The sequence below is a fragment of the Phaenicophaeus curvirostris genome, chromosome 2, assembly GCF_032191515.1.
Source record: "Phaenicophaeus curvirostris isolate KB17595 chromosome 2, BPBGC_Pcur_1.0, whole genome shotgun sequence".
Lineage (NCBI taxonomy): Eukaryota > Metazoa > Chordata > Aves > Cuculiformes > Cuculidae > Phaenicophaeus > Phaenicophaeus curvirostris.
In genome coordinates, this window is record NC_091393.1 from 15,175,844 (window position 1) to 15,191,491 (window position 15,648).

Genomic DNA, 15,648 nt, shown 5'->3' on the forward strand with positions numbered 1-15,648 from the left:
AATTGAGAATGACATCCATTATGGACCAATTGCCACCTTAAACCTCAGAGCTATTTTGCAACCTTCCTTTGCAATAGGAGTTTAAGCCAAGTTACTGTATTTATTTGCATGAAAAAAATGGATCCTCTACACTTTTCTAACACTGCCTCTGCAGAGTTACAATTTCAGAAGTAACTAGAAATCTCAGAAGTGCCCACTGTACCTCAATACACAAGAAAACAGGGGTTTATGCATGACAAAGAAGTTTAACAATCTTGAAACACACTGGAGTGGGAACATCAAGGAGGGCAGGATCAATGAATGCCCCCACGTTGTACACGTCTCAAAGGCACATGATATGCAGGAAACTTGTCTTGGGAGTAGATGGTTTTTCCTCCCAAACCATCTCCCTTCACCTGCATCAAGTTCAAGTGAATAGATCAGTATATTTCAAAACGTAAGTGTCTCAACTTCAGAAACAATAGAGTGTAAAATCAAATAGTGACACATGAAACAGAGAAAAAAGGATAGGATTCAGTTATCCTTAGTAATGGAGGAGATTTCTTCCAGTCATATTGCCCCTACCTACATTCATGCTGTTCTTTAAAACATAACCATTTAGTCATCCAGAAACACTGCGAGTAAACCATTTCAGGGACTTGTATTATAAGTAAATTTGAAGAACAGACACAAATGGTTGCAGGACATTTTTTTCCAAGGTCGTTTTCCACAAAGACTGTAAATTAAAAGATGAAGAATAGAAGAATATTCTTTGACAGTCAGAAGTGCCTTGAAATGTCATGGCACCTTTTAAATCTAATAGGAATGCTTTCTTACAATAAACAACCTTCGGGAACTGATATTGCTGCATTGGTGTCTTCACAGATTTAATATTTGTCCATAATGATTTATTTTGACAACTCTGGCTAGTTCAATGCTCTCAAGAATATATTTTCTTTTTTGACTGTTGCTGAACTAGAACATCCATGAGGAACATCTGCTGTAGATTTGAAGAGCAGGAGGTTTTATCTTTGACAGATCAACTTTGTATAGAAAGAAAGATGGTTTATAGCCAAGTCAGTAATGTCTTCAAGAGCACAATTCAAGGAAAAAATTAAATGCAACCTTAAAAAATTTTCAATGTAAAAGTGAAATTTTCTTACAAAACTTTGAAAACTCCCCTTCCGCAAGCTTTGCTACTGACTTGGCTTATCTTATGGATGAAATACAGATGTCTCTCCACCTATCCTATTTAACTAAGATTTGGATCCCTACCCAAAAATGTAATTAGCTAAAAGAAAACATGAAATTATTTTGATAGGTATATAAACGACCTAAAACTCTGTTTCTGAAGATGCTAAGTATTCCACAACACTGACTTTCCAGGTGTCATGGCTGCTTAAATTCTCCTGTTATTTCTGAAATCTCCTAGCTCATTTCTAAGCACCACACTAAACTCAGAGCTTTTTATGCTATTGGTATTGCCAGTGGCTCTCTAAGGTTAGAATCTACTCAGTTGTGTTGGTGTAAATTAGGAATCATTCTTCTAAGGTCACGAGATCTACAACCATGTAAACCCAGTGAAACAGGAGACTCCAGCTTGTAGGTTTATAATAAGCATGTTTCTAGAGGGCTCTCTCACTTGATAGAGTTCCCGAGTCCATTGGCCCGTACAGTATCATTAATAAAAGAGCTTTCTTAACACAGTATGTCTTTGCAGAACCATTTTGAGAACAGTGTGGTGTAATTATTATATTCCATATTGCTCACAGGTGGAAAGGAAAATCATCAAAATCTTTACAGAGATGCTGGAAAGCTCTTTTAAATTTAAGCTAGCTTTAAGAAGAGATACTGTTCCTGATAAATCACCTTCTTTTTTTTCTTTCTGATATTCCCACTAGCATGAATTTGCTTCATTATGGCAGGCACTTGGTACCGCATGTCAATAAAACTTGTGAAAAGCTATAAACTTTGTTTGGTTTGTATGGGAAACATTCATGTTTCTTTATAATACTGAACAGACTTGGGAAAGAAGTTTGGGAAATGCAGTGTAATAATTTGGAAAAAAACAAATTCCAGCTTAAAAACCCACTGAAATCAAAGTTCACATTCTGATGAATTTTTCCAGTAGAAGCTCATGTTATGTATGACATAGTTATGAGGTGAGATGTACTTGTATCGCTTCTGTCCCTCTTGAGTTCACCCTCGAGGTCAGGGCTGTGCTGGGGCCAGTTTGGCCGCTTCAGCAGCTCCTGCTGTTAAATCCCTGCCAGTTCCCAGACAGGGTTAAGCTAGAGCCTCTGACGAGCTCCCCAGACTGCTGCCTCATTCCAGAGAAAACCATCCCCATTCTTAATGGATCAGGTAGACCCTCTGGTGCTGGCTCACGTCTAGCCCTGCACACATCTCCTTCTTCATTCTTCCCTGTAGTCCTCAGACGCATCTCCTGCTCTTCATTGGGATGGCTGCACATGGTCCAAGCGTGCTCTACAAGGAACCTTAGCAGCAGCTGCTCTGCATGAACTTGGTGGCTCTACAAGGCCTTGCTAGGGCTACCACTGCTCCTCCTTTCTCTCTAGAACCTGGGCCACAAGCTAAACAGGCCTTGCAAGACTGTTGCCTGGGCAGCTCGCAAATCCAGTCTCAGTGGTGGCCAAAGTGTCTCCCAATAAAGATGTATACATACCACTGCAAGTCTCCCTAAGAAGAGGTGCCAGCCACAACCCAGAAACAATTCCTCTTTTCTCATACCAGTATCTTAACAATTCAGGATATGTTTTGATCCTAAATGTCAATCTGGAAAGTATTTATTTCACAACTGATGAGGCATCTGCCATTATCTTGTGATCTTTGACGTTATTTACTTTGGGCTAAAGACTTGTCTTTGCCACTTTTTAATTTCTTCCTCTTTCTTCCTTAAGAGCAGTCTTTGATTTAATCATACAGCAAATAAGCAGTTGGCAACAAATACAAAAGGGGCATAAACAAGTCATCAAAATAATCTTCATATTACCCTGAACGTCACTGTATTTAAGCGTTCTTTATGCAAACTCCAGTTATTTATGATCATATCAAATGAATGGGCTAAAAATTACAGCGTTCTGAAACATTATATGTCACCAGCAGAAAATTTACTCATTTGGAACTGCACTTCATGTGGCTCTGTGCAAAAGTTATGCATAAAGCTTGATTTATTATTTCTGTAAATATCATCTGCCCTTTCTTAGAAGTGTTTTCTGTTGTTTAATAACATTCTTTGGCATTGGGAAAACTGTGACACTACTCTGATCGCCCTCATAGCTCCATGCTTTCAATGTCAGTAACATTCAAGTAATTATGTGCCTGTTGAACAGAATCAAAAAGATTTTGTACTCTTAAATTTGTTTTCTGGAAACCATCATAAGCTAGCAACAACAAGCCAGCATTTCTAAGTGTATGCGCCAACAATATGGATCATCCCATGGAAGTGCTCCTAACATAGTGACCAATACGGTGATCCCAACACAGACCCTTTGACATGGTTTTTGGAAGCCTTCAGAAGGACTTAGATCTTACTGTGACTGTGTAGGAGGTAGTTAGGGCTCCTCATGTGGGTGATCTAAATAATTCTGCTGAGGCTGAGTACCTACCTTATAGACACGGCAAAACCTAAATAGGTTCCTGAACTTGATAGTCTGCATATGACCCTCAATTATTCATGTTACAGCATAGTGCTGTGTCAACTTGGAAATAAAAAAGGAATGATTCGGAAAAAAGTCTGATTGATTTTTCATTATACCTTATTATTTCAAGGCAAAAAAATGGATGGTGGCCTGATTCTCACAGGTGCTCAGTTACGGCACATCATAGTTCATAATCCAGAGTTCAACTAGGGAACTGAAGACCAAGCAACTCATAATGCAACTCCACAGCCTACTCTGCTCAGGAGATCCTTCTTGTTCAAGAAACAGTGCTGGCAGCTTAATACTCTTAATTATTCTGTTCTTTCAGCCCCTTTTGAAAGTGGTGTAGAGCCTGTGTTACGCTGCTGTAGGTAGTGTCTAAGTTGCCCACAAGATAGGTGCATTTCACTCAGCTTTACACAAGCGTTGAAGTACCTTTTTCATCCTGAGCATTTGCTGTGGAGAATTGCGGATTCAGCCCGTATTCTCTAAAAAAACGAGACATCCTGCACATATTTTATAGTGTTTCCACAAATGCCATAATGCACAGAATGTTACACAAAATCTCAGCAATATTTTTCCCCTGAAAAATTATTCCAAGTACAAACATCTTTAAGTTTTATATTCATACAATTCGTGCAATTTCCCTTTATAAAAATAAAATGTGTCTCAGCCTAGTGCCTGTGTTTAAATTTGTTTCACAAAACTTCTTGCGTCTTTACAAGCTCTCTTTATTTTCCTGTTTGCTGAACCATGAATACAAATTCCCTTCATCACCCCTAGAAATTATTTTCTTTCAAATTTTCTCTTGCTTTAAACCATCGACAAACTGATTCTCTTTCAGTAAAGAGTTCACACAAATAATTTTGCCATTATTGCTTGCTAAGTTCCATAGGAAAAATTAATGAAAAAGCAGCGTCAATTGGGATGAAGCTCAATCGCATTCTTAATGATAAGAATGCCCAAAGCGCCCTCAAAGGCAGCAAGGCAGCAGCCTATGTTTACATGCTTTCCAGAGCAGAGGCCAGAAAAAGGAGGCCCAAGGGAGTGAATCATGTATTTATCTCCTTGATCTCTGAATAAAAAAGAAGAAAATACTTTCTTCTAATCATAACAGAAGGAAGGAGGCAAGACAAGTAAACTTCCATGATGTGCTCTTCACGTTAGATGCTTGATATTTGTCGAGAAAACATCACCAAAAATCCCTGGTGGTACACAATAATATTCGAGTGGGAAAATTAAGGAGGGAGTAGGGATTACGTCATTTGAGAAAATCATTTACAGGGAGTTTTTACGAAATGGATGCTATTTCCATGCTGGAAAGCAGTTTCTTCAGAAAGGAAGAAAACTGGTGCCTCCTGGAAGTGCTTCTGCACAAACTTGTAGGAAATTCGTTTCCCTTCTGCATGACCTGAGCCTCTACCCTGCGGGAAGAACCTGTGAGGGGTGTAGTAGTGCTGGATGTGTAGCCCATTAATTTCTCCCTTGTCTTTCTCTTGAAAAAGTCAAAACTTCCCGGATGGGGAAGAGGACACCAGAATGGGAATTTGGTAGCTGCAGTGCAGTATGAAGCAGAAGAATATCCCTATTGACATTTTATATATGAAAGCATTTCTAAAAAAAGCTCAGATCTGGCCAAAATGGATGGCACAATTGGTGGAAAGTTTTTTATATATTCTGGGTTTAATTACCAAGCTTCCTTTCTTTGAAAGTGCAGTTTTTTAAGGTCAGAAGCCTGATTTATATCAGTTATCACATAATGCAGGCAGGTTCCAAATATCTAAAATTCTAGCATTCCTTTCTAACAACTCTCAATTATCTTTAGTTATTAATTAACTTCTCAAAAATTTTCTGCACTCGCAATATTTCATGGAACAGTTCCTACTACTTAATTAAAAAGGAGTCCTTTTCATTTTGAGTGATGATATGAAGACTAGGAGCCTTTCTAAAAAAATTCATTATATGTAATTGTGCATTTAAAATGGCTTCTCTTATTATAAATAGTAGCACATTAGCCAGAAAGTTTAGATGGTCATGTGAGAAGGGTAAGAAAGAAATGCTAGATGACTCTATAAACATTTTATTTTAGTGTATCTTTAGATACATATCTCTGTATTTTATATACATCGCACACAAGAAGTTAAAACTGTAAAATAAATTGCATTTATACATGACAATTTCCGGAACTGTGGACTAACGAGCTAAATGTCATGCCTAATTGACTGTCTCCCTGGAGGACCTTGTAGCACACGTTAATCTATATCATGTCTGATATTCCATAAGGTCCACAAAGGTCCTAAACCCTGGGAGATTTCCAGGCCCTGTTGTTTGAAGGAGGTGATGGCAGTGAGCAAAAGGAGAGAGGAGGACTGCAACTTTAGATTCAGGTAGCCATAGGAGACTCCCATATTTTATAAAGCTATGAAGGATTTTCCCAACACCATTTTATAAAAATGCAAACATTCCTCAAATGTTTCATATTTGGTGCAAGTGGGTTACATGGTAGTTGGGAAGTTTTATGAGTGTCCTCCCACAATGACTTCTTAACTCATTTGTTTACTCTCCACTGCATATGAGGTTCTCTGAAATCCATGCACATCATACTTCCGTGTGGTGGGCTGCTGCTGTCCCTCATAGAGCTGAGATTGTTAATCATTCATCTGTGACCACCGAGTAAGTGCTCAGTTCAGGGAGCAACAGTGCACAGCAGGCTCCTAAAGACCCATCATAAAGAAAGAGATGAAATTATGGACTCGTATGGCCAGGACCTTAGCCGGAATAAACTAAAATAATGCCGCAAAACTAACAACCTGTACTTATTTACACAAAATGAAAAAATGACTCAGAGCTTAGATCAGAATGCCAGATTATTTTTATAAGATCTTCCTAATTAATTACAGTGACAACAGTAATAAATGAGAGCTCTATCATTAAGTAAAACAATCACAAGAAAATAAATCTCTTGTCAAGAACAAATTGATATGTTGCTAATAAAAAGTCACTGAGTTCCCTCATAAGGGGTTTGTTTACACAAATCGAGCATCTTTCATGCAGCTTCATTTTGAATTAGCAAGTTGAAGCTAAGCAAGATGTAAAAGCAACCGAACTGAGGACCTTTGCCACATCAAGTGAACATTATACAAGGTCAAGATGTTTCTGCTACTGAAAGGAAAACCTGCCATTTTTGCAATACATAAATTACATGGTAGTAACTGAGGGCATGGGGGCTGAAATGCACAATTGCATTCTTTCCATGGTTATTATAATATACTCTACCCTGAGGATTTTGTGCAAGTACTCTTTAGGGAATGAAAGGCTAGAGGTCATGTGAGCGTATAATGTTCAGGGACAGTGTAAGAAATCAAATATTTCCTTAGAGAATTCTTTTTAATTAATCAAATGAAATATGTTTGTCCTATCTCCAGTGCTGAACACTTTTGATGTTTTATTCAAAAAGCCACACAATGTCTCTAGGTTACAGCAAAGGCACAATAACTCATGCAGAGGCTTAGAAGCACAGGATGGAAGAAAACAAGTGTAATAGGATGTTTGTTCCCTTACTGAGAGTTGCTTGCACAACATAATATCCATTCACTACTTCAGCTGTGGCTGTGCAAGGCTGCAGCATGACTTGAGCAGAAAAGGTTGTTTTCCTCAGAAAAAAGGGGAGGATATGTTTTGTGAGATGAGTCTCAGTGGCTGAGTCTACGCTAAATACAATGAGGCACAGGCAGAGCTCCTCAAGCAATGGCATGAGACCACTTGTACTATTCTATTGCTTATACAGATTCAGGCACAGACTAGGCTGATGCCAGTGAGTGTTCTCATGTGTCAGAGGCTGTTCCTCTTGGGCAATTGGGCTGTGTTTGTCCTGGGTTTGGTGCAGGACATACATGAATGGGCCTTGGGGACGGAGGTGGCTCCTGGCTCGCTTGGTGTACAGGTATGGTGGTGGCTGCGTGCGGCTCCGAGGTCAGGCAAGACCTTCACACATGCGACATGTACAATTCTTTTATTCTTCTAATTGTGTGCTTTCTAAAACTTGACTATTTACCATTCTTGAGTAGTGAAGATTTCCCTTTGATCTGCTTGGTCCTCATAATTCCCTTTTAAAGTGGTAACAGGTATTGGAAACATACCATCCTGGCACTTTTGTTGATTTGTGCAGGAGTTCAGCAGGAGTTCTGGCAGTTGTGAGTCAGGTGTCCCCAGAAACTGGGCATGTATTTAAAATCAGATTACATAAGTCTTGGTTTTCAGTTTTGCTCCCCTGCACTGTACTTAAATGCTCTAGAGAGCATCTGCAGCCATGCTACCAAAGCTCTCTCCAGCCATCAAAGCTCTCTCAGGTTTGGATTCCATTTGCAAATGCACATATGTAGCTGAAGTAATTGCTGCTGTTGCCAGGCCCACTTTGGCAATAGCAATAAATGGTTTATAGGCAGTTTCAGAGGACTGTTACTACCCATAAATAAAGCCATTTGTGCAACAGTTTTGGTCATACTGTTCTAAGCCTGCTATGCCAAAATCCATTTTGGAGATACCCTTGGCCAGCTTAAGTGTTTTGCTTGCTCCCAGAAAACCCTCCTTCTGTGGTTTTAATATGCAGCAAGGGAGCATTAATAAGCTTTTGTTACTGAGTAGTCTAGGGTAGGAAGGCTACTAAGTTTTCAATTGTTAGCCTCTTAGCTGCCTCCATAAGCTCCTGCCTAGATTAGAAACTTCCTTTTATTGAACAGTTTCTAGTTGCTAATGTTTAGTTTTTCCAGCCATCTCTTCCTCATTATTTTAGCCCAGATTCCAACTACATCCTTTTTCAGAACTCAGTCAGCCCTGCAAAGTTGCTACACTGACTCAGCTCATTCTTATGCACTAACAATTTTTCTTCCTTTCTAAACCCTCTACTTATATATTTACCCATTTTCTTTATTTTTACACAGAGTTCAGTGCACCTCATCTTCTCAGTGAGGTAGTTCCTTCTCTGCCTGTGCTAATGCAAGATCTCTTACAACCACAAATCCCATATGGTGAAAGAAAATATCAAGCAAATGTAAGAGTGTCTTTTCTTTTGGAAGGGGAATTTCATAATGAGAGGTTATTATTTTTTCACTAGTTTACTGATACAAAGTTTTGCACTGGGCTGGATACCTAGTACTATGTTGTCTCTATCCAAAGGGTCTTCCGGGTGACAAAGCTGGTGAGGGGGCTGGAGAACAAGTCTTAGCGGCTGAGAGAGCTGGGGTTGTTCAGCCTGGAGAAAAGAAGGCTGAGGGGAGACCTTATTGCTCTGTACAACTACCTGAAAGGAGGTTGAAGAGGGAGGGAGCTGGCCTCTTCTCCCAAGTGACAGGGGACAGGATGAGAGGGAATGGCCTCAAGCTCCGCCAGGGGAGGTTCAGTCTTGACATCCGGTGGGTCTCTTCCAACCTGGTTGTTCTGTGATTCTGTGACATCAGGAAAAAATTTTTCATGGAAAGGGTCATTGGGCACTGGCAGAGGCTGCCCAGGGAGGTGGTTGAGTCACCTTCCCTGGAGGGGTTTAAGGGACAGGTGGACAAGGCGCTGAGGGGCATGGATTAGTGTTTGATAGGAATGGTTGGACTCGATGATCCAATGAGTCCTTTCCAACCTAGTGATTCTATGATTTTATTGCAAGAGTCACTTCAAAGGGGTAGCTTCTAGTTTGGTTGGAAGATTAACACACCAACATAATTAATCCTTTGGACAGAGGATACCTCAAGAAGGAAACTGGAGGACCTGACAATCAAGAAGTATTAATAAAATGCTGCAAATACTGTATTTTCATTCAGTGAAAAATGCAAGATATTCTAAACTGAATACATAATCTCCAGATCCTTTTCATTGAGCTGTCAAATGCAGAAAGCAGATCAAACTATGAAATTGGTAATACACACACACAAGAAATTGATGTTGGCAGTGCCTGACTTTTGCTCTCTGGACTGTGTAAGGTAGCAGGGAGCTGTCTCAGCAATAAGCACACTGGACACTGGTCTGATGCTAACAGTCCTAGAAGTAGCTGGATGGGATCCCAAAGTGGAAACTTGGCATTTGCCTAAAAGCAGGAGACAATAGAAGCTGTTCCTCTTGCCATGATGAGAAACTGGTCATAACTGCTGGCCCCAGTTCATAAGGGTGGACTAGTAGCTGGAAACTTCTGACAAGGAAACAGACTGCGCTTGCCTGAGGAGCAGGAAGATTCTTAAGGGTTTATGCACCACAATGAACACTCTGTTGTTATCTTTTATCTGAGGAAGTACCTAAGGTGCTGTTTATGCCATCTTTTCCACCAAAGGGAGACAATAAGAAGGAACACAATCTTCTTGTGCAGTTCATTGCTATTAACGACAATACATACAGGGCAAAATAGAGGACAGGCAAAGGAAATGTTTCTGTGACAAACGGGCTGATGAAAAATTAAACAGATGCTTGAGTGAGGTGCAGGCTGTGAGGCTGGAGCAGCAGTGAGCTGCTGATACCCTGTGAGTGTGCTCAACAAATTACACTCTTCTTAGGTCACTTCCAGGTGCAGTAGGAGGTACAGGGGTTTAACCTATGAAATCACTTCTGGTGTGGTTTTGGGGAGATGACATAGGGAACCTAAATTTTGATGGAGTAGCTTTGACCCCACTCTGGTACCTAGAGCATTTATCAGTTCCCATTGCAAAGTAAGTGGCCTTGTCCCGGCTCCATGTCAGTGTGAGACCCAAGCTGGCACCACATAGCCCTCATGCTGCAGCTGCCACAGGGCACAAACTAGAGCTCATGCCCCAGAACAGAGCAAGGAATGGTGAGCAACTTGGATAACAGCCTGGTGGCTGGTGCACCCCAACAGCTCACTGTAGTGCAGCCAAATTCAGGATTTGTGCATCTGAGAGGTCACTGCAGAGGCAAGCTAGACTGGAGCAATGACCTTAGCAAACACTGTTGGCTTGTCTTGTTTGCCCTCCAGGAAATGTTTATTTACCCAGGCTTTTCCTGAAAAGATGTGTTGCGTAGGACGTCCTCAGCTGAGGGATGAGGCATTTCAGTCCAATGGATATTTTGCAACCTACGTGTCCGTGATAATATATCCTCTTAAAAAGGAAGCAGACACCAAAATGGCACTCTGTCTAATTAGTTTTACCACAATTGTTGGATGTAACATGCTTGATTGCCATCACAGAAAGAGTTTAAAGTCATATCTCTTTACTTGGATCAAATGATTTATGATGGACCTTTCCCGTACAGTCAGGGTCACTGCCTCCTGCGGTAGCCAGTCACTTTGTTTCTCTTAGTTTCTGAGGGTCCCACAGGAAAGAACAAAACATCCATAAGTTAGGAAAAAAAGTGTATGGAGGAACTGAAATCCAAACCCGCTGGGGCAGTGGTACCCACAGCCGTGTGAGTGCCCCTTTCAGCGCAGGACCCATCTCTACAGGGACTGCGCTCATCTGGTGCTCTCGGCTCCTGCCGTTTGAGGGGCTGCTCTCACCCGTTTTGGTCGTCCCTCTAGGAGAGTCACTGTCTCCATTTCGGTAAGCATTTGTAGATGAGGACCTTTGTTGATTTAATGCCTGAGAGGACGATAGCTGGAAAACGGAGAGCAGAGAGGGGCAACATCTGTTCCTGTGGGAGGCAGCATGCAGGAAAGACTACACTCCTGACTGCTGTGGGGCCACTGTGCCGTTTTCAGAGAGATCCACTTCTTCATGCATTAGGGGGCCTTCCTACATCTAAAATGCCCTTTAGAAAGCAAGACATAAAAGCAATAATGCTGGTTTTCTTTGCAAAAGCCACCTGCCTTACTGAACCAGGAACAACCCTGTAAAACTCAAAGCACCCGCTAATATATCTCTTGGTGGCAGGTGGTAAGAGAACATCTCTGAGCTCCTCACAAGCTCCTCTTCTGGGGAGTGCCAGTGCTGTATAAAGTGTGCTCTCGGCTGGCAAAGGCACAGTCAGTGCACCACGGGCTGTGCTGAATGGCCCACCAGTCAGAGGCAGGGGGTTTGGGCAGCAGAAGTGACCAGCAACAGGGGGAGAGGCCGTGACAGCAAAGCTGCTGCAGCCAAATGTGGGGGATGCGTTTAGCTCACCTGCAGTTTTCCCTAGGGACCCCATTTTCCACCAGTTGTTCCCTATGCCCCATTGACACAAGATTTATTAAGAAAAGATGCTGTTGGCGTGCTCTTTGAAGCAGGCTATAACTTTCTGGTATCTCTGTCCCAATGTAACGATCCTCTCTGCTTCCCAAAACCAGGTTGTGTTCACAGTGCAGGCGTGTGAGAGCGTGAGCAGGCTGGGAGCAGCACTCAATCACAAACGAGGCACGAAAATCTCCTACCGTCAACCACAGGTTTGGGCTGCGAGCTCTTCAGTCGCAGCGAGGGTCTGAAGCGGGTGCGGTCATTGAAGCTCCAGCTCTTCTGGACTTTGGTTGGGCTGCCCTCAGTGGCAATGTCGGCACTTGGTGACCGGCGATCTCCAACTGAAGATTGCCTGTTCTTTATACTTTGACCTCGTGGGCTGGCCATCCGGACCCGCTCCTTAAAACTTAGCTTTTGACTGTGAAGAAGAGAAATATATTTTATTTTATGGTTCCTCCACGCCATTTCTTTTCTTCTATTGTATGATAATCAAAGCTAATTTCTAAAAATTCTCAATAGTATGAATCTATTTCTTACACTCTTATTTTCATTGAATATATTTCATTTGGGAATGAAACTTAATTGATGTAATTGGTTTTGATAGGGCATTATCAATGGCAGTCTATCTTACAGTTCAGAATAACCTTTTAAAGGGAATTAAAATAACAAATTGGAACAAATTTCACCCTGTTATTACAGAGTAATCTTTAAGACTTTTTTTTTTCTGTTCCAGGATTTTAAATAGGTTTATTTCCATCTTAGTCAGCCCAGCTCAGTGCATTTCTGGCTGTCTGTTCAGATAAACAAGAACAAAATGTATTCTATTATTACTGCATGCCATGTAGTATTGTTGGGTTGGTTTTTTTTTTTTTTTTAAGCAGGCAAAAATACTGTTAGTATATTCATGCTTTTTCTTGATGTGGCACTTCCAACATTTCATATGCATTGTTAGTGATCACTCATATCCAGAATTTCTTGTTACAGCACTTACTTGAACAAGACCAAACCAAAATTAACAAAACATCCAAGAAACAGTGTGATGACCAATTAATGGAAATGTAATGATATGCTGTGTGCTCACTAAAGTCACTGCTGGAGATGAAGCTGGGAGCGACTGCCTGCAGGTGGTATCAGACAGGCACTTTAGGACAGGTACAAGAGCCCAGCCAAGCTCATGACTGTGACTGTTGGATCAGTGGTGCCCTGTGGTGTTATAGTTGGCCGACTGTAAGCTCATTTTTTCCCCTTCTGTGCTTATAACCCTCCCCTCCAGTCAGCTAAATGTGAGATATGCAGATTTGCTTAAATTACCCTTGTTCATGTTCAAACAGATCTGATGAACACCCTGTGGTCACTATGACTACCTACCAGTGCTTTTTCATTATTTACCATTTTTGCCTTGCTTTGTCTTCCTGTAGCAGAAAGCACAAAGGGGAAACAGAAAGGTGATCTGACACCAAGATTTGGAAACCATTGTTTTACCTACAAGGTTTTAATTGCCTGTACAAGGGAATGGTCCTCTTGATCAGTGGTCCTGTTCTTGCAAGTGGAGAAATGATTTGAGCATTGCAGTAGCAGCTCATGGTATGACATTAGTGGGTCTAGCAGTCTTCCTATGCTGGCACAGGCTTTAGGGGTACTTTTTAAACACCTATAGCAAAGACTGTCCACCTGCAAATTATAATTGTATTTGAAGTAAAGGCACTTTCTAATATGCCCAAAGTCTTTGCTTTTAACTTCAGCATGCCCATAAGATGTTTTCAACAGAAAGGAATTCTGCAGCTAATTAACTAATGCTAATATGAACTATGTGGTTCTTAGATGTTTAACCTACTGCACTCTGAAAATACAGTGTTCATCTGTAATTACATGAAATGGAATGTAGTTATAAACTTCTGTGGCTGTGAAATGTTGAGATAATCGATATATTTGTCCATGCAGAGCAGAGCAGAGCAGAGCAGAGCATTCTGAATACAAACATCACTGAGAGCAGAAAGGATACAGCTTGTAACAGGCAAAGCACATGCTGGGAAGCTTATAATGAGATAATTTTCAAGAATGCTATAAAATGAGCACATCAATAGAAAGATTATTAGATAAATGTGTTTCTATATGGCATGTTGAATCACTTCAAAGAATACCTTTACTGTAATTTCTGAATGTAATCCCCTTCCTCCCTTGCCCAAAGTAAGCAATTGTTGAAATAAACACATGATTGTGCTGGAAATATTATCTATTTCCATTGCAAATAGCTACCCATACCTGCAGTACTGTGTGCTGTTGCATATGCAACACAAAAGACTCACAGAACCTACTGTTTGAAAGAAAAGTGAGTTCTAAAATTTAATTTTCAATAAAAATTACATATCAAGACGGAGTTACATTTCAGCTCAGGAATCTTTTGCATTGTAGAAATTAATGAAAATATAATTTGTAAAATATTTATTAACCACATTATTGCATTGTCATACTATACAGCATGAGCAACAGAATCAAAATGGACTTTTTTTGTATAGATATTATTCACAGGCACATGTTCCTTGTGCTTTTTTAAACTCCTCTGTATTTGCTATTAAAGCATGAAATGAAATTAATTTTTTGTTGACAAATCTTAGAATAAAAATGTTTCTGGTCAGCTCTTTTCCTGTTGAATTAAAATGAAAGGAAAATTAATAAAAAAAGCCATAAAAATTATCAGCATGAACCATATTTTTAATAATCCCATTAACTCTAAACCAAAAATTAAAATGAAAAAATGAAAAAGCGTATGTGTTGTTCTGCCAATTTCTTCATAGTAATGAAAGGAATGGCTGCATTTACATGATTTGTACACATAGTTATTTCACTTATAAAAGCTGAATGGTACACAATGGCTACTTAACCTGAAAATCTTTAGTTCTCCAAATAAAAGCAATGAGGCAATGGTGAAAGGAGCGGTAGACACTTCACCTGTACTAGAGATATTTTTCAAAAGTGCAACACTGAGAATGAAAATATTAATTTCAAAGGCAGACCTTATACTTTAAAAAAAAAAATCTGCTTTGTAACAATGGTAATGTAATGGCATGCCAAGGGGCCATGCGGAGGGTGCTGCATCATGAAGAGAAACGCAGCCCCTGCAGGAAGCATGGTTTGGAAACTCTATTTTGTATCTTGAGAGTTTCTCCAAAGACGCAGATTATAGCAGATCTTCTGTTCTTGGATCCTTGTTCCTATTTTGAGACTGGTGGGAAATATTCCTCAAGTCACTGGGGCCTGATCAGCGTAGGCATAAATCATAGGATTTGCAGCAGTGGAGAATTCATGCTTGGGAGAAGAAAGATACTCCTTTTAGGAGCAACCTGCCAGGGACTCTTCTTGATAAGATAAATAACAGATCATGAAGGACTAACTAAATCAGAGCATTTTGGGGCAATCCTGACTAGGCTTTTTCCCACAATCGAAGTTCTTTTCCTTATATATTACATAGTTCCTGGCTTTTGCTTCTCTGTTGCACTCAGTGGTGGAGAAAGTATTAGAGATACAGAGTGGAGATAATCTTATGCCCTTTCAAGCATCCTTGGGCATTCTGCGCTTGAATTAGTGGCCACTAAAGCCTTTAGGGCCCTTTAGTCTGATTTAATGATGGTTGGGTTAGCACTGTCTAGTGCAGTGCTAAATATCCTTCAATGCTTGCAGAACCTACAGTATTATATTTTTCTTTCTCCCCTGTTCTCCCTTTTTTTACAAGATATCCAAAGGAAATCCTTTGAATTAATGTAAATCTGCTAGTGGCTATTGGAAATTCTCATAACCACGTAAGTACCCCCAAACTTTAAGGTGAATGTTGGTCCCAAATGCAAAAGCCACCAGGAAGATCA

The 15,648-nt window shown here is 40.4% G+C and overlaps 1 protein-coding gene across 3 annotated transcripts in view; it reads right to left on the reverse strand.

Annotated features, from left to right (window-relative positions):
- KCNQ5 (potassium voltage-gated channel subfamily Q member 5) overlaps positions 1–15,648 on the reverse strand; it is a 284,616-nt gene that overhangs the window by 15,186 nt on the left and 253,782 nt on the right. For all 3 annotated transcript variants that reach the window (XM_069851428.1, XM_069851427.1, XM_069851429.1), the window contains one exon: positions 11,986–12,206. In XM_069851428.1, the coding sequence (XP_069707529.1) occupies positions 11,986–12,206 (221 nt within the window). The remainder of the gene's footprint in view (positions 1–11,985; positions 12,207–15,648) is intronic.